The 24,723-nt window shown below is 44.0% G+C and overlaps 1 protein-coding gene across 2 annotated transcripts in view; it reads right to left on the bottom strand.

The window, feature by feature from the left end:
* The window catches only part of LOC143808009 (intestinal-type alkaline phosphatase-like), a 129,274-nt gene extending 115,893 nt beyond the window's left edge, over positions 1–13,381 (bottom strand). Inside the window, exons 1-3 of one of the 2 annotated variants that reach the window (XM_077290202.1) lie at positions 13,215–13,381; positions 11,555–11,671; positions 4,950–5,065 (exon numbers count right to left, since the gene is read on the bottom strand). In XM_077290202.1, the coding sequence (XP_077146317.1) occupies positions 4,950–5,065; positions 11,555–11,671; positions 13,215–13,302 (321 nt within the window). In that variant the 5' untranslated portion in view covers positions 13,303–13,381. The remainder of the gene's footprint in view (positions 1–4,949; positions 5,066–11,554; positions 11,672–13,214) is intronic. The other variant, XM_077290203.1, reaches the window with a different exon arrangement.
* Between the last annotated feature and the right edge of the window lie 11,342 nt (positions 13,382–24,723).

The raw sequence follows: 24,723 nt of genomic DNA, 5'->3' as shown, positions 1-24,723 counted from the left end.
ATTTCAATCTCCCTACAATTATCTCAGAACAAGTATGGCAGCAATAAAAAGGACTGCTGCACACAAAAGTGTGGACAAATAAACAAGATAACTGTGCAGAAAGGAGCAACAGGATTTTTGCTTTTAAAAAACCAGTTGGTTTGCACAGTAGCGGTGCAAACAGCAATGCAGCTATCAGGGAGCCTTATAAGGCAGCCTAATAAGCTACAGAGCTGATGCACAAAAATATAGCCTCCACTGTCCCTGCAAAAAAAAGGTGGTGTTGGACAGTGGAAATCGCTACAGCACAAGCAGTTTGGGGGTTGATCTTCCCTCCCTAACTATATCCCTTCTTCTGATGAAGCTGCAGCAAACTCTCCCTATGCTAATATCGGCAGAAGTAAGATGGCGGTCAGCGTGCACGCCCCTTTATAGCCCCTGTGACGCCGCAGAAAGCAAGCCAATCACTGTCATGCCCTTCTCTAAGATGGTGGGGACCGAAACCTATGTCATCAAGCTGCCCACACTCTGCGTCCTCCTTCATTGGCTGAAAAATGGCGCTGAAAACGTCATATGAAACGCGACTTTTGCACACAGATCGCCGACCTCATGGCCGATCTCACACTAGGATCGGGTCGGGTTTCATGAAACCCAACTTTGCCGAAAGTCGGCGATTTTTGAATTTGTCCGATCCGTTTCGCTCAACCCTACTGCAGAATATATTGGCGATATAGAAATAAAAATTATTCTTATTAAAAATTATTATTGAATAAAGGGGTTACAATTTTGCTGTAACTGAGTCCCCATCCATCTTTTCTTTGTACAGGGGTACTTTTGAGCACCGACTACACAAGGAACTGCAACATAGCTACACTAACTTGAATAAATATGTGCAGCAGTCCCCTACATAGACACTTATACTGTGTAGTATATAAGGCATACATGTAGACTGCTGCTGATGCTCATGTTTCATGATAGTTTGGACCATGAGGACCTACAAAACAAAGCCTTAATTTAGTGAGTAATTTATTTAAAGACTATGTATACCTTTGGACAGATTTTTGTATTGTTCATTTACTGGTAATTTGGAAAAGGGAGTAACTTTTCAAATAAATATATTTACAGAGAACCTGTCATGTAAAATAGACTATTAACCTGCAGGAAATAGGTTTAATCTGCAGCTTTTTAGCATTATGACACTGTGCAGCCACAGCAAGCAGGGAGTAAATTAACCTTATTCTTTAGTCTCGCTCTTTCAGTCATAGGGGTGGCACCAGCATGGTTTTTGTCACCACTATTAGTGCAGAGATAGTGGTGGATGCAACACCCCCTGCTCTGTCTGACATGCTTCCCTAATGCTGAGGTTACTGTCAGTCAATACCAGGGTATGGTTACAGTCGCCGCTCTCTAAATACTAAGTGGTGACTGAAACCATGCCGATGCCACCCCTATAACTGACAGAGCCAGGTTGCCTATTTATCATTAATTTGCAAAAATTCACAAAAATTATTTTCCTCCTCCCTTTAAACCCATTGTGGCCGGAATTGGCATCTATTCCCCATAATTTAGAACTATGGACATATTTACATAAATATAGTTCATATTATTTTCAGGTACAGAATTTCATTTACATGGCACTTGATATTTTATTAATCCATAATTATTTTTCAATGAATGGCCAGTTTTTCTTCAAAAGCAAGGTGCATCCATGAAGAGACATACATTTTCTCATAATCAAATCCCTTCTCCCATATCAGGTGGTACAGTTGTTACATTGACGATTTGCTCCTGATATTGGATGGCCCTGTGACATTGGCTAAAGAATTAGTTTCATATATCAGTCATAATGATATGAACCTTAATTTTACTTCCAATGTCCATAATACACAAATCAACTTTTTGGACATAACTTTGACTCATGATTCTTCCATTGGTATTACCATCTCCCCCATATAGAAAAGATACTGTCACAAACTCTACTCTCATGGCCACATCCTGCCATTCCAAACACATTATCCATTATAAAAATATCCCCATTGGGGAATTTGTCAGGATCAAAAAGAATACCACCTCAGAAGTGAGATTGCAAAAGGATCTCCCACGGGTAGGTCAAAGACATCAACATAGAAAACATCCTAGTTGGATGCTTAAGACAGCCCATAATATTGTGAATGATATAGACAGACAAGGCTTTCTCAAACAAAAAAAATCAAACATTCAATAAAAATATTTATGGTATTTCAATCATTTCCAAGTACAGTCCCTAGTTCAATATTATAAGTAGTATTGTTAAACAACATTTACCTATACTTTATCAGGACAAAAAAAATAATGAACTCTCCCAACCTGTCAGATTTGTTGCCAGAAAAGCGCCAAATTTATGGAGCCGATTGTCTCCCAGTTTGCTTCTTAACTCACAGACGAGTCAAAAGAAAACCTAGTTACATACAGGGTTTCTATAAATGTGGGCACACGATATACATAGACATACAGACTGTGCCTGCGCTTTTTCTTCTTGTGTCAGAGCAAAGAATTATATTATAAATAGCTTTGTTAATAGGAATAACACATTTGTGGCATATTTAATTACATGTACTGCATGTAATATGCAATATGTGGCAGCATACAACAACACCTATCAGACACTTCCAACAAATGTTATTCAAATGTTCAGCAGCCTCCAGACATCTTTCCGAAAAAAATATTTTGCCCTGCAAAATTAACGGCATTGATCAGGTTAACAAACCCTTCTGAGGAGAAGACCAATGAAGGCAACGGCAACTCTTAAACCAAGAGTGTTGGTGGATTTTCTCTCTACAGACCAGATCGTCCCTGGGTATGAATATTAACCAGGACATTATATATCATTACAATTAAATTTGTTCTTTTCTATTTTTTTTTTTATTTTTTTTATTCATCCATGTCTTATATTTATTTTATGGATTCTTGCACTGCAATTAGATATTTTTCTTATTTTTTTTCTTGCCATAAACTAATTTAACTATTTACCTGCCATGAGCTGCCCCTTAGTGATTGGTTCATTCGGATTATATGCACTGCAGGATATGACATAAGATACCTACCAATTCACAGTTTTATATACAATGACTAAAGACAGCGACATGAAACGCGTTTGCTTGTAATAAGTTGGTTATGGACTTTTGGCTTTTTTAATATTTTTCTACAATAATTAATGATTTTATGAAGATGATGCTTTGATCTTCGTAACATGGGTGAGCTGACCTTTTCCTTTCTACTACTGATTTATGGAATAAAAATTAAAACAACGGTTATTCTTTAAACTTATGACAACTGTTGTATGAGGAATTATTAACTTGATTTTTGACTCTTCAACTGACACCATTGACAAAATAATTGTTTTGTAAGTTTACTTGATTTAAGAACCTAATTGGATCTGTAAAGTTTATACTGAAAACGTGCACAAAAAAAGAATGAAATTCTAAATTAGTAACATAGTTATTAAAGGGCCACTGTCACCCCCCTCCAGCCGTTATACACTAAAAGAGCCACCTTGTGCAGCAGTAATGCTGCAGTCTAACAAGGTGGCTCTTTTAGTTTTTGCTTCAGCTATTCCCTCAATAAAGCGTTTTAAAATTTGCCCTAAATACCTGTCCTTAGACCTGGAGGCGGTCCGAAGCCTCCTCTGTGAATCTCCCAACGGCCGTCACTCTTCTCTTCTGGGGATGTGGTCGCCGCCCCCTTCACGCTGTTTTTCTTAAATCCGGCGCCTGCGCTGTGCGTGCCTGCCTGGGACAGGCGCAGTCTTCATTGTCCGTCATAGGTCAGATGCAGGGTGCCGGACTGCGCCTGTGCGGGCAGTGCGGACACCCTGTTGCTGAATCCCCGCCCCGCACTGTGTTATTCATTATGCACAGTGCGGGGCTGGGGTTCCTGGGCATGCGCACTGCGCTGTTCAGACGCTCCCCCAGCTCCCCCGCCTTCCAGCGTTGTTATTTGCGGCTGCTTCATTCCAAACGCTGGCAAGGAAACCTGTATATTCCGGCAACGCTGGAAGGCGGGGGAGCTGGGGGAGCGTCTGAACAGCGCAGTGCGCATGCCCAGGAATACCAGCCCCGCACTGTGCATAATGAATAACACAGTGCGGGGCGGGGATTCAGCAACAGGGTGGCCGCACTGCCCGCACAGGCGCAGTCAGGCACCCTGGATCTGAGCTATGAAGGACAATGAAGACTGCGCCTGCACCAGGCAGGCACGCACAGTGCAGGCGCCGGATTTAAGAAGAAACAGCGCAAAGGGGGCGGCGACCACATCCCCAGAAGAGATGAGTGACGGCCATTGGGAGATTCACAGAGGAGGCTTCGGACCGCCTCCAGGTCTAAGGACAGGTATTTAGGGCAAATTTTAAAACGCTTTATTGAGGGAATAACTGAATCAAAAACTAAAAGAGCCACCTTGTTAGACTGCAGCATTACTGCTGCACAAGGTGGCTCTTTTAGTTTATAACGGCTGGAGGGGGTGACAGTGGCCCTTTAAGGTTGAAGTAAGACTTTAAGTCGATCTAGTTCAACCCATAGCCTAACCTAACATGCCCTAACATGTTGATCCAGAGGAAGGCAAAAAAAAACCATGTTGCAAACAGTAATTCCTCCACATCAGCAATCAGACTAGTTCCCTGGATTAACACCCTATCAAGGAAACTAGTGTATATAACCTGTAACATTATACTTTTCAAGAAAGGTATCCAGTCCCCTCTTAAATTTAAGTAATGAATCACTCATTACAACATCATACGGCAGAGAGTTCCATAGTCTCACTGCTCTTACAGTAAAGAATCCGTGTCTGTTATTATGCTTAAACCTTCTTTCCTCCAGACATAAAGGATGCCCCCTTGTCCCTGTCTCAGGTCTATGAGTAAAAAGGTCATTAAAAAGATCTTCGTACTGTCCCCTCATATATAATTGACATAAAAAACATTTTTACTAGAAAACCTTAGATAAGCCGACGTAAGGAAAAGTATCCATTGTGAGTTCATTTTCTTCCCCCGGCTTCCCTTCCAGCTGACCACTTAAGATTCGAGTGGCTGTGATTGTGGGCATCCCCATGCCTGTTTAGAGAAATGTAAAAAACACAGTGATATTGCTTCTGTTGCATTTGTTTGTGGGGTTTTTCTTATTATTATTGTAATTTAAATAATTATTTATCACACTGAATTTCTTTTAATATCTAAAATGTAAAACTACACAACTTGCGAGAAAACTTTCAAAGATCCACTAATGTCCCACTTTCAGTACCAGTCCCTAAAACTCCACATCAGGCTCAGTCTCTTTCTTTAAATAACCTGGAACATAAAAAGAGGCTAGCTTAGCTATTGAAATGATACAGTCAGCCAGTCCCCTTCAAACACAGCCCTGGGTCACAGGGCTACATGGGAAATTAGTATATAATTTAACATACAATCTTTTTTAATTGTAAAGACATCTACTTAAAATAATCAACAATACTGAGCTCTGTACATTTTAATTTAAAGGGAACCTGTCATCTCCCCTGGCGTTTTTAACTAAAAGAGCCACCTTGTGCAGTACTAATGCTGCATTCTGTTAAGGTGGCTCTTTTTTGGGGGGTCCCTTCCAACGCTGCAATCTTACTTTTTATAATTTGCCCGCCATACCTGTATTCTGTCTGGGGGGCATGTCTTTTCCCCCCGGACAAAAACACCTTGCAGCCATCGCTCAGTCCCTCCGTGCGCCGGGCGCCGCCTCCTCTGCCTTCATTAACGTCCCTGGCGCCTGCACTGTAAGTTTCCATCATGTGATGTGAGTCAAAGGGCAGCGCAAATTGCACATGCCTGAAAAAAGAACTTACAGCGCAGGCGTGGGGGACAATAAAGGGAATCTGTCACCTCAAATTGGCAAGCTATGTAAAAGCCCTGTGTCCAGTCCGATGGGCGGTGTTTTGTCTTCTTTCCTCCACCCCATCCTTCCCCGCTGTCCGCAATATTTTCGGGAATTTGAGTGTCGTCTATAGTTTGCGCGTGCGCAATGCAATATTGCCTCGTGCCCTCACAGTATGCTTTTCGGCTTTGGCCGCAGTTGGGCAAAGCATACTGTGTGTGCGCGAGGCAAGATTGCATTGCACACACGTGAACTATGGAGGACACCTACTCAAATTCCTGAAAATATTGCGGACAGCGGGGAAGGATGGGGTGGAGGAAAGAAGACAAAACACCACCCATTGGACCGGACACAGGGCATTTACATAGCCCGCCAATTTGAGGTGACAGATTCCCTTTAACATCCCCGGTGCCTGCGCTGTAAGTTCCTTTTTTGGGCATGCGCAGTTTGCGCTGCCCTTCGACTCACATCACATGATGGAAACTTACAGAGCACGCACCGGGGACATTAATGAAGGCAGAGGAGGTGGCGCCTGGCGCACAGAGGGGCTGAGTGATGGCTGGGAGGCATTTGTGTCCGGGGGAAAAGACATGCCCCTCGGACAGAATACAGGTATGGCGCGCAAATTATAAAAAGTAAGATTGCAGCATTGGAAGGGACCCCCCAAAAAAGAGCCACCTTCACAGAATGCAGCATAAATGCTGCACAAGGTGGCTATTTTAGCTAAAACCGCCGCAGGGTGACAGGTTCCCTTTAAAAGGATTAATTAGTAAATAGATCCTTACAAGCTCCATGCTATAATTCAGCATTTGTAGACAATTATAGACCAATGATATACCTCATTATTTTATATGAGCCTGACAAGAAAAATTGTTCCATCAGCCAGTATATTATAGAGCTATGCTCTCCAAGATCCTAGAATTAAGCATAACCTCAAGGTCTATAGAACTCTCATTGAAGATGGGTCATGGCTGGGTCCTCCAGCATGACAATGACCCAAAACACACAGCCAGGGCAACTAAGAAGTGGCTCTGTAAGAAGCATTTCAAGGTCCTGGAGTGGCCTAGCCAATATCCAAACCTGAACCCAGTAAAAAATCTTTGTAAGGCGATGAAACTCAAAGTTGCCCAGTTACAGCTCTGAATCCTGAAAGACCTGAAGAAGAATAGTCTTGAGGAGTAGACCAAAATCCTTGCTGCAGTGTGTGAAAACTTGGTCAAGAACCACATGTAATGTCTGACCAAAGGTTTCTGTACCAAATATTAAGTTCTGTTTTTCTATTAAATCAAATACTTATTTCATGCAATAAAATTAAAATTAATTATGTAGAAATCATACAATTAGTGTTGAGCATTCCGATACCGCAAGTATCGAGTATCGGCCGATACTTAGCGGTATCGGAATTCCGATACCGAGATCCGATACTTTTGTTGTATCGGGAATCGGTATCGGGATCGATATAATGTGTAAAATAAAGAATTAAAATAAAAAATATTGCTATACTCACCTCTCCGACGCAGCCTACACCTTACCGAGGAAACCGGCAGCCTTGTTTGCTTAAAATGCGCGCGTTTACTGCCTTCTGTGACGTCACGGCTTCTGATTGGTCGCGTGCCGCCCATGTGACCGCGACGCGACCAATCACAACAAGCCGTGACGTAATTTTCAGGTCCTGAATGCCTAATTCTAGGCATTCAGGACCTGAAAATTACGTCACGGCTTGTGATTGGTCGCGTGCCGCCCATGTGACCGCGACGCGACCAATCACGTAATTTTCAGGTCCTGAATGCCTAATTCTAGGCATTCAGGACCTGAAAATTACGTCACGGCTTGTTGTGATTGGTCGCGTCGCGGTCACATGGGCGGCACGCGACCAATCAGAAGCCGTGACGTCACGGAAGGCAGTAAACGCGTGCATTTTAAGCAAACAAGGCTGCCGGTTTCCTCGGTAAGGTGCAGGCTGCGTCGGAGAGGTGAGTATAGCAATATTTTTTATTTTAATTCTTTATTTTACACATTAATATGGATCCCAGGGCCTGAAGGAGAGTTTCCTCTCCTTCAGACCCTGGGAACCATCAGGGATACCGTCCGATACTTGAGTCCCATTGACTTGTATTGGTATCGGGTATCGGTATCGGATTAGATCCGATACTTTGCCGGTATCGGCCGATACTTTCCGATACCGATACTTTCAAGTATCGGACGGTATCGCTCAACACTACATACAATGTGATTTTCTGTATGTTTTTTTTAATTCTGTCTCTCACAGTTGAATTGTACCTATAAAAATGAAATTCAATTTTTTTGTAGGTGGGAAAACTTGCAAAATCGGCAGTATATCAAATACTTATTTTCCCCACTGTATGCTCAGAAGATTCTTGCCACTATGCAACATGTACAGTGACAGTGCACTCGCCAGCTGTGATCAGAATTAATGAGCACACTGTCAGAGCACATTGTAAGGAGAATACCCAGCGTATAAGAAAAGCAGAGACCAGCACCTCCTCTTGACAAGTTACCCATTCTTAAAAGTGCAGGGACTAGCCCTGCCTCTGAAATGGAGGTTACTGATGATGCTTCATTTCAAGGAGGGAGTAGAGGCTGCTCCACTCCCTGATGACAGCTCTTTTGACTATCCCAGCATGCACTGAGATTCTTTAATATAGCATCATCAAAAAGGAAGTAATAAAATAAATAACAAAGCAGTTGGATAGAATAGAGAGGGAATGACAAGGAATTCATAATTAAAATGTATTAGAAAAGAGATTACCTTTTCAGATTAAATATATAGGCATTGAGGAGTAAAGTAAATTTTACAACAACCCTTTAAATAGTCAGAAAAATAGAACCAGAAAAATAGAACAGTTAAATATTAAAGGGTTAATTGTTTAAGGTTAACTACATACGTGATCAAAATTGTTGGTACCCCTCGTTTAATGACAGAAAAACCCACAATGGTCACAGAAATAACTTGAATCTGACAAAAGTAATGATAAATAAAAAAAAATCTAGGAAAATGATCAAATGAAAGTCAGACATTGCTTTTCAACCATGTTTCCACAGAATTTAAAAAAAATAAAACTCATGAAATTGGCCTGGACAGAAATGATGGTACCCTTAACTTAATATTTTTTTGCACAACCTTTTGAGACAATCACTGCAATCAAATGATTCCTGTAACTGTCAATCAGACTTCTGCACCTCTCGACTGGTATTTTGGCACACTCCGCAAGAGCAAACTGCTCCAGTTGTCTGAAGTTTGCCTTTTCCAAACGGCATGTTTCAGCTCTTTCCAAAGATGCTCAATAGGTTTTAGGTCAGGGCTCATAGAACGCCACTTCAGAATAGTCCCATGCTTTCCTCTTAGGGTACTGTCTCATAGTGGCACTTTTGTCGCTACGACGGTACGATCCGTGACGTTCCAGCGATATCCATACGATATCGCTGTGTCTGACACGCAGCAGCGATCAGGGACCCTGCTGAGAATCGTACGTCGTAGCAGATCGTTTGGAACTTTCTTTCGTCACTGGATCTCCCGCTGTCATCGTTGGATCGGTGTGTGTGACACCGATCCAAAGATGCATTCGCTAGTAACCAGGGTAAACATCAGGTTACTAAGTGCAGGGCCGCGCTTAGTAACCCGATATTTACCCTGGTTACCATCGTAAATGTAAAAAAAAAAAAACAGTACATACTCACATTCCGGTGTCCGTCAGGTCCCTAGCAGTCTGCTTCCCGCTCTGACTGACTGCCGGCCATAAAGTGACGTCACCGCTGTGATCTGCTTTCACTTTACGGCGGCACTCAGTCAGAGCGGGAAGCAGACGGCAAGGGACCTGACGGACACCGGAATGTAAGTATGTACTGTTTGGGTTTTTTTACATTTACGATGATAACCAGGGTAAACATCGGGTTACTAAGCGCGGTCCTGCGCTTAGTAACCCGATGTTTACCCTGGTTACCCGGGGCCTTCGGCATCGTTGGTCGCTGGAGAGCGGTCTGTGTGACAGCTCTCCAGCGACCACACAACGACTTTCCAACGATCACGGCCAGGTCGTATCGCTGGTCGTGATCGTTGGAAAGTTGCAGAGTGTGACAGTACCCTTAGCCTATCTTGGCTGTTTTTAGCTGTGTGTTTTGCATCATTATTCTGTGGCAAGACCCATTGCCTACGACTGAGACAAAGCTTTCTGACACTGGGCAGCACATTTCTCTCTAGAATCCCTTGATAGTCTTGAGATTTCATTGTACACTGCACAGATCCTAGACACCCTGTGCCACATGCAGCAAAGCAGCCCCAGAACATAACAGAGCCTCCTCCATGTTTCACAGTGGGGACAGTGTTCTTTTCTTCTATGCTTCATTTTTCCGTCTGTGAACATAGAGCTGATGTGCCTTCCCAAAAAGTTAAATTTTTGCTTCATCTGTCAATAGGACATTCTACCAAAAACTTTATGGCTTGTCAACATGTTGTTTGGCAATTTCCAGTGTATCTTTTTTATGATTTTGTTTCAACAATGGTGTCCTCCTTGGTCCTCTCCCATGAAGTCCACTTTGGCTCATACAACGACGGATGGTGCAATCTGACACTGATGTTTCTTGAGCTTGAAGTTCAGCTTTATCTGTTTGGAAGTTTTGCTGGGATCTTTTGTTACCATTCGTATTATCCATCTCTTTGATTTGTCATCAGTTTTCCTCCTGCAGCCACGTCCAGGGAGGTTGGCTACAGTCCCATGGATCTTAAATTTCTGAATAATATGTGCAACTGTAGTCACAGGAACATGAAGCTGCTTGGAGATGGTCTATAACTTTTACCTTTAACATGTTTGTCCATAATTTTCTTTCTAATCTCCTAGGACAACTCTTTCCTTTGCTTCCTCTGGTCCATGTTGAGTGTGATACACACCATGTCATCAAACAGCACAGTGAGTATCTGTAGACCTATATACAGGCCGACTCACTGATTCCAAGATTGTAGACACCTGTGATGCTAATTAGTGGACACACCTTGATTTAACATGTCCCTTTTGTCACATTATATTCAGGGGTACCATCATTTCTGTCCAGGCCTATTTCATGAGTTTTATTTTTTTTTTCAATTCTGTGGAAGCATGGCTGAAAAGCAATGTCTGACATTTGTTCATTTACATAGATTGTGTACTTATTATTACTTTTGTCAGATTCAACTTATTTCTGTGACCTTTGTGGGTTTTTCTGTCATTAAACAAGGGATACCAACAATTTTGACCACGTGTGTATTAATATCTGTTGCTTTGGGAACTTTCATTCACTCCCATGGGAGTTCTACTCAGTAATTAGAGAACTGATCAGCACGTCATCTTCAGACATACTTCAAAATTGTCTTGAACTATCTGTAAGCCTGCCAAAAAAAAGGAATACATCCTAGAGTCCAGGACAAAGTGTCAAAGTACCCCAACATTGCTAAATGTCTGGGAGCTTCACTGAGAAGAGGAGACCTTACTACTGAAGGAACTGTCAATATACCTAAGAGAAGCCAACATTTCTGGAAAGGGAACATTACCCTAGTGTCAGATTCTGCATTATGAGGTTCATCTCTCATATCAGACACTTACTCTCTGTGGAGACATGTATGACAGAGATATGTTGGGAAGGACCTGGGGGTCTAGGGTCTGGAACAAAAATGATGCTTGATGCTTAATTTTCTAATATAACAATCTTACCATCTCCCAGGAAGAGAAGCAGATTCCGGGCTCTGTGCTTTATTGGTTTTAATTTTTCAGCTTCCTTAATCATAGAAGACATTTTATCATTCCAGAACTCTGAAGTTTTCTCTTCCTCTATAAAAGTATAAAGAATGAAATCATAATGACGTTCTCTGCTATCTCTTATCATTGAGTTCATTGCACTGACATACTTTAGATGACTTTTTTATTACTATTAATCAATATGGAAGTAATAAATTGTTATTAATGCAATTGACCACTTAGGGTGTATCCACATCTGAAAGATTTACATGAGAATATGGCATGAACTTTGCTACGGATTTGTCATGGAATTCACCGTGCGCATGGCAAAGGGTGAAAAACCTGCAATTTCCACCCAAAATGGACATTAATTATTTCAATTATTTTAATAAATTTCTAAAAACTTAGTTACCAAGATTTACCTAATAAGGTATGAAGTGACGCAAGGGGTAGTGAATAAAACAGTTTTTTTATTAACATAATATTAAAAACAACTTGTTTAGTATAAAAAGACAGGAAGATGGAAAGGAAATTATAGGACCTCCAAGGAAAAATCAGGATGTGACACAAAAAGCTGGAATTTTTTTGTTAATATGTCTGCTGGTGGAGAGTGTTCCCTGAAGGAAAATTAGAAGGGTATACCTAATAAAGGTGATGGACGTCACACCATCTCAGAATCTCACCTCTTAGTCCCCTATCACAAAGAGAACAAGAACCAAAAAGAGCCTAACTAATGACCACACGTATTATATTCACTTGGAATTGCTGAAAACAGCTATCTATATTGTGACATGGAAATGTCCTGGGCTGTAATTATAAAAAAAAACAGCCACCAGGGGGCAAGCACGTGTGGAATAATGTGCGATGCATAGAAGGTAGAAGATTCAAAAACAAACAAGGTATAATGGAGCTGGAAGAATATAATTAATGGTTACCTGGGTCAAGAGGCTGAGAGGTAATGCAGCAACCCTTAATCTACTAAAATTTTAGTGCATGCCCTCGTCATCTCCCACCTCTATTACTGCAATATTCTCTTCTGGGGCCTCCCTGCTAACACTCTTGCACCTCTCCAGTCTGTCATTAACTCTGCTGCCCGACTAATCCACCTCTCTCCATGTTACTCGTCTGCTTCTCCCCTCTGCAAATCCCTTCATTGGCTCCCATTTCACCAACATATCCAGTTCAAACTGCTAACACTGATCTACAAAGCCATCCATAATCTGTCTCCTCCGTATATCTCCAATATCTTCCAACACGCAACCTCCAGTCCTCGCAAGACCTCCTTCTCTCTTCCACACTCATACGTTCATCACCAAATGGCCTCCAAGACTTCTCCCGAGCGTCCGCCATCCTCTGGAATTTTGTGCTTGAATACATCTGACTGTCTCACTGTAGTGACCTTGCTGACAACGTACAAGAATTAAGCAGGGGTGCAAGATGAAGTTGAAAATCAAGGGAGCAGTGTGCTCCTGCAGATGAGGTTAAGAAAACCCCTTTAAGTTTGGTAGTTAAGCTGAATACTACTGTAGAACTGTATAAAGTAGATACTGAACTATGCCCACCATGCCTAAAACCCCTACTACATATGTTCCTAACAATAAGTGGTGGCTACAAAATAGAATAGTTTTTTTCTTACCTGGAATGGAAGCAGATAATGTAGTGGACAAGACACTGATCAATATTCCCAGTCTCACACTTGTAAGAGCCATAGTTTTACTCTTCATGATTGTTCTTAGCTGCCAGACTTGTAAAAGGAACAGATCCTTCAGTGAGTTTCTATCCCAGGTCTACATAGAATGTGATGCCAACTTGTGTAATTTCACTTTTACAACCTGATCTTTAACTGATATAAGTTGTTGGCACTCCCATTCTGAAATATTTTATTGAAGGGATTTATCTCTGGAAATTGTGCCAAATTGCTTAATTAAAAGTTGTCATTGTGTGAAAAGCTTTAAGCAGAACCTGTCATGCTTTATTCTTTTCTGCCTGGGGCAACAAACAAATGACAAAAACACTGATTCCAGCACTTAGTAACTTTAGTAGTAGCAGTAATATTCATACATTTATTTATCAGATGCAGAACATAAGCCCTCTTAGCGCAATGCATGCTCTATGGGGTTCTAGATACTCCGGAGATGTGAGTTCTCCCAACATTTACTACTGATTGACACCCAGTATACAGAGTAAGCTGTCAATCATTGGTGGATGGATACTGAGTACTCCACAGCTCAGAGAAAAAGGTCTCTTCTCTCATTGAACATTGAGTTAGAAGGGTCAGTATTTTAAGGATTTTCTTAGAATTATGGACATCTAATAATTCCCTTTGTTCCTATTCAGGTACTCAGATAAATATATTTATTTTTGCTGTATGTCTATTGAGGCATACTGGAAAAATCCTTCCAATAGGAAGATAAATTAGTAGGTCAATCAGTGCCACTAACAGGTTTTGCATCACTTTGACGTGAGTTTATAAAATTGACTGTGTGTGCAGCTCATTGGTATACCCAGTCCAATCAACGAGATCACAACCATGACATGGGAGTCATTGGCAGTAGTGAGGATTGTGAAGGCTATTTACCTCATTATTTGGGCCACAACTCCTGAGAAACCAGATGATTCTTGTATCACTTCCAGGTACCAAACATCGTGACCATCACAATATTGGATGAAGCTTTCCCTCTTATGGCAAACCTGCTGTGACCATACCTATACATGTACTGATGAAAGTTTTCAACCACAGGCTGAGCTGGGCATAATGTCTAGTAGCGTGTACCTTCAAAATTATGGTGAGTATGCAGGGTCGTACTGGCCCACTGGAGAACCGGAGGATTCTCCGTTGGGCCCAGGCACTGACACCTGCTGAAATATTGGCCAGCAGCTGCCTAGGGCCCCCACTGCTCCAGGGGCACCCCAGCCAGTGGTGTGTCGCTAATAAGGGCACATCCAGCTACTATGGGGCCCCTGAGTCAAGGGGGCCCTCCAGGTGCCAGAGAGCAGCAGCTGGAGACAGAAGCTTGTCCCCACTGCTAAAGAGACATGAATATTCACGCTTCCCCATGCCTCATGGGTGTGGAGAAGGGTGAATATTCATTTCACTGTAATAGCGGGCAGCGTTAGCCGCAGGCTGAGGCTAACACTGCCCGCCGGTGCTGCTGAATCGGGGACCCGGAGCTTGGGACCGGAGCAAAGCTGCAGTGATCCGGCACCGTCCTCCTTCCTGCCCGCTGCCCGACACTTCCTGTCTGACTCAGCGCAGGTGGATGACGTCATCATTCAGCGTGGCTGTTTCAGAGAAGAAGCTGCCAGCATGTGCTACTGCGAAGGTGCAGAGAGGTGAGTAGGTGCTGTGTGTGTCTGCCTGCCTGCCTGTGTGTGTTTTGCTGTATGTGTGTGTGTGAGAGAGTGGTGTGGTGCTTTCTGTGTGTTGTGCTGTATGTGTGATAGTGGTGTTGTGTGTGTGTATTGGAGATTGGCAATGATGGGTGTGGTGAGGGAAGGCAATGATGATGGTGGTGGAGGCAATGATGATGATGATGGTGGGGAGGCAATGATGGGGTGGTGGGTAAGAAGGCAATTGTCAGATCTTCCGAAACTCCTAGAGTGAACCCACAGTACCGCGACAATGAACTTCCCAAGGGTGAGCTAACCAGGTGGACCACCTCCAATACAGGGAGCGTTAGGGGCAGGCCTGAGGGAGACTTGCCGCAGAAGCTGATACTCGGGGACTGAAAGTAGGTGGTGTGGTGCTGTCTGTGTGTTGTGCTGTATGTGTGATAGTGGTGTTGTGTGTGTGTGTTGGAGATTGGCACTGATGGGTGTGGTGAGGGAAGGCAATGATGAGGGTGGTGGAGGCAATAATGATGATGGTGGTGGGGGAGAAAATGATGATGATGGTGGTGGGGAAGGCAATGATGATGGTGGAGGCAATGATTGTGGTGGTGGAGGCAATGTTGATGGTGGTGGAGGCAATGATGATGGTGGAGGAGGGAATGATGATGATGATGCTGATGGTGGGGAAGGCAATGATGATGATGGTGGTGGGGAGGCAATGATGATGGTGGGGGAGGCAATGATGACGATGTTGGTGGGGGAGGCAATGATGATGATGGTGGGGGAGGCAATGATGGTTGTGGGGGAGGCAATGATGGGGTGGTGGGGGAGAAGGCAACAATGGTGGTGGGGGGAGGCAATGATGGTGGTGGTGGAGGCAATGATGATGGTGGCAGAGGCAATGATGATGATGGTGGTTGGGGAGAAAATGATGATGATGGTGGTGGGGGAGGCAATGATGATGATGTGGTGGAGGCAATGATGATGGTGGTGGAGGCAATGATGATGATGATGGTGGTGGGGAGGCAATGATGATGGTGGGGGGAGGCAATGATGGTGGTGGGGAGGCAATGATAATGGTGGTGGAGGCAATGATGGTGGTGGGGGAAGCAATGATGATGATGGTAGTGGGGGAGGCAATGACGGGGTGGTGGGGAGAAGGCAATGATGGTGGTGGGGGGAGGCAATAATGGTGGTGGGTGAAGCAATGATGGTGGTGGGGAGGCAATTATGGGGTGGTGGGGGAGAAGGCAATGATGGTGGTGGGGAGGCAATGATGGTAGTGGTGGCAAAATGAGCAATGATGGGGTGGTGGGAAGAAGGCAATGATGGCTGTGGTGGAAAGGACAATGATGATGGTGGTGTGGGGAGGCAATGATGGAAGTATTGGAATGGGCAATGATGAGGGTGGTGGGGGAGAAAGCAATGATGGTTGTGGTGTAAAGGACAAAGATGGTGGTGGTGGGGGAGGCAATGATGGAGGTGGTGGGTGAAAAGGCAGTGATGAACGTGGTGATGACTACAATGATGGGGGTGGAGGGGGAGAACAATGATGGTAGTGTAGGGGGGCTGCCTTATACCCTTTCAGGGGGGCTGCATTATACCCTATGAGGGGGCTACATTATAATTCTGTGGGGGGCTGAATTATTCTCTCAGGGGGCTACATCATACTATATGAGGGTATCTGCGCTATGCCCTATGAGGGGGCTAGAGTATATTCTATGGGGAACTACCTTATGACGGGGCTTAACTAATGACACAGTGTAGACTCTGGTGACCCTTTTATCTTCTTTATTATCACATACCATAACATAGATGAAATCCTTAAAATACCAAGAAGTGACCACCAGGTGCGCTGTGCAAAATTACAGTGGTAGCCACTGCCAACAATAGATGAAAAACAAAGCAATACAGAGTGGATACCAGATAGAGACAACTATACACCCATGGGAATTGTGAAATATATCTTTTATTGGAATCAATATTATTAAACAAATTTATTAAAATATACATAAATATTAAAACCGCAGGGTAAAAAACACAAATCCTAGCTAAGTCCCCATAAAAATGCGAAAAAATGCTTGCAAGTTATTGCTGCAATATGATAATACATGTAAAATAAAAATTATAAATGGTTAAAAAAATGTGAATTAATGATATATAAAAGTGACCAAGTGCAACAAAGTTATAATTTTATAAAAGAATCACTCAATAGACCAGCTCCAAACAACCTATAAGGAGCATATTAAAGTGCAAAAAGTGTCACACACTCAGGTGTTGGTTGCTCACTCAGCAGTATAAGGCCCAACCTGATACCAATGTGCAAAAAAAAGGGTGCTTGAAAAAGTATATATCTGCAGCAATATCACATGCATAAATACCTTGGGGGGGACAATAGGCTCTTCCTGCACACCCTACTTACGTTTCGGAAAATTCCTCTCCTTCGTCAGGGGTAGAAGGACGAAGGAGAGGAATTTTCCGAAACGTACGTAGGGTGTGCAGGAAGAGCCTATTGTCCCCCCCAAGGTATTTATGCATGTGATATTGCTGCAGATATATACTTTTTCAAGCACCCTTTTTTTTGCACATTGGTATCAGGTTGGGCCTTATACTGCTGAGTGAGCAACCAACACCTGAGTGTGTGACACTTTTTGCACTTTAATATGCTCCTTATAGGTTGTTTGGAGCTGGTCTATTGAGTGATTCTTTTATAAAATTATAACTTTGTTGCACTTGGTCACTTTTATATATCATTAATTCACATTTTTTTAACCATTTATAATTTTTATTTTACATGTATTATCATATTGCAGCAATAACTTGCAAGCATTTTTTCGCATTTTTATGGGGACTTAGCTAGGATTTGTGTTTTTTACCCTGCGGTTTTAATATTTATGTATATTTTAATAAATTTGTTTAATAATATTGATTCCAATAAAAGATATATTTCACAATTCCCATGGGTGTATAGTTGTCTCTATCTGGTATCCACTCTGTATTGCTTTGTTTTTCATCTTATGACGGGGCTGCATTATACTCTGAGGGGGCTACAGTATATTCTGTGGAGGGGCTATATTTATATGTGGGGGCTGCATTATTCTCTGAGTGGGCTACATCATACTATGAGGGGAGCTGCATTATGCCCTATGAGGGGGTTACAGTATATTCTATGGGGGCTGCCTTATGAGGGGGTTGCATTTAGTGTTGATCCACCTCCCTAGAGTTTGCGTTCAGTTCATCGAATTGGGGCGTGTTTGATGAATGTTCGTCGAACGTTCGACGAACACCGTCGAACCCCATTGAAACCAATGGCAGGCAAACACAAACACACACAAACACATAGAAAACACCTTAAAAGGTGTCCAAAAGATGACAAACTGCTCAGAAGACACAAGAAACACATGGAAAAGTCACAAGTACATATAGTCATGCAAAAAGAAAAGAGGTGGAGGAGTAAAAGGAGTAGGAGACACATATATAGGTATTTCATGCCCTTCTAAAATCAAGAAAGACTGGAGTAAAAATCTAAAATCAGCCTACCAACACCCAGACGTCGTGACAAAAAAATTAAAAAAAGAAATATCTTTAGGTAGAATGGCGGGTCCATTCAGAACACTTTCCTTAGAAGATGTAGTGGTATCCCCGTTGGGAGTCGTGCCAAAAAAGGAATACAATACATTCAGACTAATCCACCATTTGTCATATCCAAGGGGCAGGTCAGTAAACGACAACATCGATGCGGAACCAAGTACAGTCCTATATACTGTACCTCCTTTGACGAGGCAATCAGGTGGGTCAAGAAGTTGGGAAGGGGCACCCTAATGGCCAAAACAGGCATTGAGGGGGCGATCCGTTTACTACCTGTGCCTCCGAATAGTGTCTGCCTATTGGGCTGCTTCTGTGAAGGAGTATACTACATAGATTGCTGTTTGCCCATGGGGGGATTTGTTCATTTTGATGAATGTTAGACTGTCTACATTCTCACTGAAGAGTGCGCTTATCTGTCAGCACACCACCAGCAGTGCTGAACACCCGTTCAGAGAGAACGCTGGCTGCAGGGCACGACAAGATCTCCAAGGCGTGAGTGGCGAGCTCAGGCCATTTTTCCAGGAAGCCCAAAATAAGCAAGGGTCCAGTTCCACAGTCATGGCATCGATGTTAACCTGGAGAAACTCCTGTACCATCCTCTCTAGGCGTTGGCTATGCGTCAGACTTCTTGTCTCCTGTGGCCTTGTAAAGGATGGTCTAAAAAATTCTTGAAACGACTGGAAAAAAATTGCTGCTACCACCAGATACAATGTTACTGTTATGGTTTGAGTGATGACTCGACAGTCCCAAGGTTGGCAAGTTAGAACTCAGAGATTCAGTACGTGCACCACTGGTGTTTTGTGGAAAAGCAGATGTAAGATTCTGTAACAGTCTCTGCTGATACTCCTGCATGCGTGAATCCCTTTCTATGGCAGGAATTATTTCGCCAAATTTACTTTTGTACCGGGGATCTATGAGTGTGGCAACCCAGTAATCGGCATTACTTCGGATTCTGACAATCCGAGGGTCATGTTGCAGGTAGTGCAGCAAGAAGGCACTCATGTGTCTTGCGCATCCAGGAGAACCAAGTCCTTGTTGTCTTGGTGGTGCGAGGTGAAAATAATGCTTCCTTCCTCTGCCCTCTCCCCCAACCTCACACAACAGAAATTTGATCAAGGTCTCCCTCATCTGATGAGTCTTTCACGTCCAGCGCCAGTTCGTCTTCCACTTCTTCCACGGCTCCTGCACCTTCCTCAACAGTTTGTCTGCTACTATGCGCCCTTGGTAATCCCTCTCCCCCACCCTCCAATGCCAGCCACCTTGGTGCTGCCGACCAGTTATATATAAACTTGGCACACACTATGATGTAGTGAAAAGGGTTTAATAAAGTACAGTACATACAGTAGTAGACGTTTCGGTCTTTATGACCTTCATCAAAGTACTGTAAAATAACAAGGATAAGAACCTAGTTGTCCAATAATTTTTATCCCACTATCCCGGACTAGATGGGCTTCTGCAGAGGGCTCGGTCGCTGTGTGCTCACTTCCGCCACTCGCATCCCACAGCTCAACGACTTACATCTCTACAGAAGTCGTTGGGCCTGCCAGTTCACCGGCTGAAATGCGATGTGCCCACACTGTAAAATTTAACTCTGCACATGTTGCAGCGACTGTGGCAGCACCGACAAGCCCTGGTGCAATACGTTATGATGTATAGCCTGGGCCAACAAGATCCAGAGGTGGGGCAAATCACGCTGCAGGAGTGGTCTCAGATCAGGGACCTATGCACCCTTCTGCACAGTTTTGAAATAGCGACCAAGAGGTTTAGTGCTGACGATGCCATTATCAGCATGACTATTCTGGTCATTTACATGCTGGCGCACACCTTAAACAGTATTCTGAGTCAAGTAGTGGGACAAGAGGAGGAGGAGGAGGAACAGGAGGAGTCGCATGCGGAAGAGATAATATCTCCAAGGTCCAGACGGTCTGGACAACCAGGTTCAAAACGTGAGCCATACAAGGCATGTGTGTGACATTGCCCTGGCAAAGGGCCGCACCCAGGTTTGCAGCATTGTCGCACACGGCCTTCCCTGGCTGCAGGTTCAGTGGAGACAACCATTGATGGAACTCAGTCTCCAAAGCTGACCACAACTCCTCAGCTGTGTGATTCACATTTCCCAGACTTTTCAAGGTAAACACCACCTGATGCTGTTGAACCCTGGTGACAGCATAGTAAGTAGGTGTGCAGGATTCCTTCTGCGCAGTTAGAACATGGGTGGCATTACCAGACAGGCTTTGGGTGCAGGTGGAGGACCGAGAGGTGGTTGAGGAGCCAGAAGCAGTGGAGGAACTTATAGATACAGAGGATCAATGCACAACTCGTGGGGATGGCAAGACTTGGACAGCAGCCCCTTCTCCTACTGTCACCATAGTTACCCAGTGCCCAGTCAATGACATGTAACGCCCCTGTCCATGTCTACTCCTCCAAGTTTCGGTGGTGAAATGCAACCTGTCACACACAGAGTTTCTCAAGGAAGCGGTGATGTTGTGTGTGACATGCTGGTGTAGCGCAGGCACAGCTTTCTTTGAGAAGTAGTGGCGACTGGGCATCTGGTACTGGGGCACTGCGACGGACATAAGATCTCGAAAATCCTCTGTGTTCACCAGGAGGAAAGGCAGAATTTCTGTAGCCAACAGCTTGCAGATGGTGAAATTCAACCTCTTAGCTTTGTCATGGCTAGGAGGAAATGGTCTTTTACTTGTCCACATCTGAGGGACCGAGGGCTGGCTGCTGTGCTTAGATGGGGTTGAGTAGGATGTCCCCGGCAAACTGCTGGTCTGTGAGGAAGGTGCAGGTGGAGATATTATGTTGCCTTGATCAAAATGTGGTGGTCTCGATGTCGGAGAGCGCTCAACACCAGCAGGTGTTTCCACTTGCAAATGTCCTGACGACCTGCCAATCACACTGGCTGTTGCGGGTAAAGAGGTGGAAGGTCTGCATCCAAAACCATGCGCGACTGCTGTCCCCACAGTCACAGAGGATGAAGAGGCCGTGGATGCACTTGATGGGGCAGACGGTGGTTGGCCTGGCCCACTATGCCGCATTGTAGCACAGTGAGCTTCCCACTGCAACTTATGCCTCATATCTATGTGACGGTTCTTGCATGAAGTACTCAAACTATTCATTTTTTGGCCCCTACTGAGATTTGGGTGACAAATCTTACAGACAACATGAGTTGGGTCATCCTTTGCAATCTCAAGAAATGCCCAGGCTATGCAAGACTTAGAGCCCATGCGACCTGAAGAGCCACCACGATTTGTGCCCAGAGGCAGAGTTGTGGTTGAGGATGCAGTTGTTGACGTGCTTCCAGTACTCCGTCTCTGTCCAGGAAGGCGCAACCTAACCTCGTCGTCACTAGCATCCTCCTCCACCTCCTCTGCTGACCTCATGGACTGGGGGACTGTGGTATGACAGTACGTGGGGTCTCCAACCTCGTCATCATCACCCTGTGTGTTCTCACACCCGTCGTCCTCAGAGCCAACCTCTTCCTGCCCTGACCGTAAAGTCAAGTTTTCGTTCCAATCAGGTATCTCAGTCTCATCATCATATTCCTCATTGTCTCCACCAACAGGAGTTACAGTTTGGGAATGAGGGTCTACATTATGCTCAGACCCTTCATCATCTGGGCCTGGATCCCACTCACAAAGATTCTGGGCATCAGTGCAAATCATGTCCTCGTCTGGATTAACAGAAGCTCTGGAGCAGACCTCTGATTTCCAGGCTATAGTATGAGCAAACAGCTCTGCAGACTCAACCATCTGTGTTACCCCATACTCAGACGGGCGGCTGGAGACTTGGGAGCTGTGAGGAAGCAAGTGCGATTGGGGTGACACCTATGAGGACTGGAGTATTTGTGATGTTGAAGTTGAGGTGGAGGAGGGCCCACTTGAAGCAGCACTTGATATCCGTTCAAGCACCTGCTCTTTTTGTGCCTCATGTGGAATTTGTAGCAATGCTCGTAGCGATGGTCGTAAGAAAGGGATCATATCGGATTGTCCACGAAAAGAAGAAGACATCTTACTTTGGCTGGAAGATGGTCTTTCTTCTGCAGATGTTACTGTTGCTTTTCCACCTACCCCATGGACACAACCTTTTTTCCCTTTCCAACATGCCTATTCCCCTTTCCCCCAGCAGCAGGCCTTTTGCCACTCATTTTGGTGCTTAACTAATTGGCAACTCTGTAGTTGTTGGCACAAAAAACGATGGATGGAAACCGAGCAGAGCTGAGTGGCCAAACTGTCGTATTAGCCCAAAACGATTTACTGGGTCAGATGCAGTAAAAAATTATTAGATACACAGGCGGTGTAGCAAGCTTCACAGACGGGCTACTCTGCTGTTGTGCAGACACTGCTACTAGGCCCAAAACGATTTACTGGGTTAGATGCAGTAAAAAATTATTAGATACGCAGGCTGTGTAGCTTGCTTCACAGGCGGGCTACTCCACTGACGTGTAGACACTGCTACTAAGCCCAAAATGATTTACTGGGTTAGATGCAGTAAAAATTTAGATACACAGGCGGTGTAGCTAGCTTAACAGGCGGGCTACTCCGCTGACATGCAGACACTGCTACTAGGCCCAAAATGATTTACTGGGCTAGATGCAGTAAAAAATTATTAGATACACAGGCGGTGTAGCTTGCTTCACAGGCGGGCTACTCCTCTGACGTGCAGACACTGCTACTAGGCCCAAAATGATTTACTGGGTTAGATGCAGTAAAAATTTAGATACACAGACGGTGTAGCTAGCTTCACAGGCAGGCTACTCTGCTGATGTGCAGACACTGCTGCTGAGCCCAAAACGATTTACTGGGTTAGATGCAGTAAAACTTTAGATACACAGGCAGTGTAGCTAGCTTTACAGGCGGGCTACACCGCTGATGTGCAGACACTGCTACTAGGCCCAAAACAATTTACTGGGTCAGATGCAGTAAAAATTTAGATACACAGGCGGTGCAGCTAGCTTCACAGGCGGGCTACTCCGCTGATGTGCAGACACTGCTACTAGGCCCAAAACGATTTACTGGGTTAGATGCAGTAGAAAATTATTAGATACACAGGTGGTGTAGCTAGCTTCACAGGCGGGCTACTCCGCTGACGTGCAGACACTGCTACTAAGCCCAAAACCCCAAAACGATTTACTGGGTTAGATGCATTTAAAGTAAAAAATTTAAAGTAAATTTATTTAAAGTAAAAAATTATTAGATACACAGGCGGTGTAGCTACCTTCACAGGCAGGCTACTCAGATGACTACCAGACAATGCTACTAGCCCAAAAGGATTGGCTGAGCTAGATTACACCAAATGCTATGAAAAACACTTGCACAGCACTGGCACAGACCTGTCTGGCAAAAAGTGCTACGAACTGCTGTAACCTTCCCCGAAAAGGGTTGATATTACAACTAGTCCCGACTCCCTAAACCTATCTCTCTCTATCTAACTGCAAATTCGCTCACAATTCACACTCTTATCCTGTATAGCGCCAACAGCAGCAGCGGTGCCGTCTAACACTAAGCTGCAGCATTGAGGAAATGGTGGCGACGGGGCAAATGGCTGGTTCTTATAGGGAAAGGACATGTGACATACACAGCCAATGACACATGCCCTTGCTTGTGTGCATCACATGCATTTTGCTGTGTGTGTGTGCACTGCTGATAGGCTGAGAGACTGCACCACCCCACTGTAAATGCGGGAAAGAAAATAAAAATGGAGATCGGCATTATTTCAGCACAGATCTATCAGCCGCCCCCCTCCCCCCTAGCACACTATACACTGAAACAGTCTATTAACACTGATAAACAGTTTTAATGTGAAAATCAAGTTAGGCTTTTGGTGAACGAACAGTTATCGAACAGAAAATCGAACAGCCGAATTTTAAGCAAATTGTTTGAGTTTGTCAAACGACTCGAACACCGACGAAAACAGCTCGAATTTGAAATTGGCGAACAGTTCGACTCGAACACCGCTCATCTCTAGTTGACTTATACTCTGAGGAGGCTACGTTATATTCCCTGGAGGGGCTGCATTATACTATATGATTGGGGCTGCATTATGCCATATGAGGGGGCTACATTATATTCTATGGGGGGGCTGCATTATACCTTAAGAGGGGTTGCATTATATTTTGTGGGGTGCTGTATTATACCCTATGAGGGGGGCTGCATTATATTCCATGAGGGAGGCTACATTATATTCTATGAGGGGGCTACTTTATATTCTATGATGGGGTT

This window comes from Ranitomeya variabilis, chromosome 2, assembly GCF_051348905.1.
Source record: "Ranitomeya variabilis isolate aRanVar5 chromosome 2, aRanVar5.hap1, whole genome shotgun sequence".
Taxonomy (NCBI): domain Eukaryota; kingdom Metazoa; phylum Chordata; class Amphibia; order Anura; family Dendrobatidae; genus Ranitomeya; species Ranitomeya variabilis.
The sequence above is the reverse complement of the archived record's forward strand: the minus strand, read 5'-3'. Positions and strand labels throughout refer to the sequence as shown.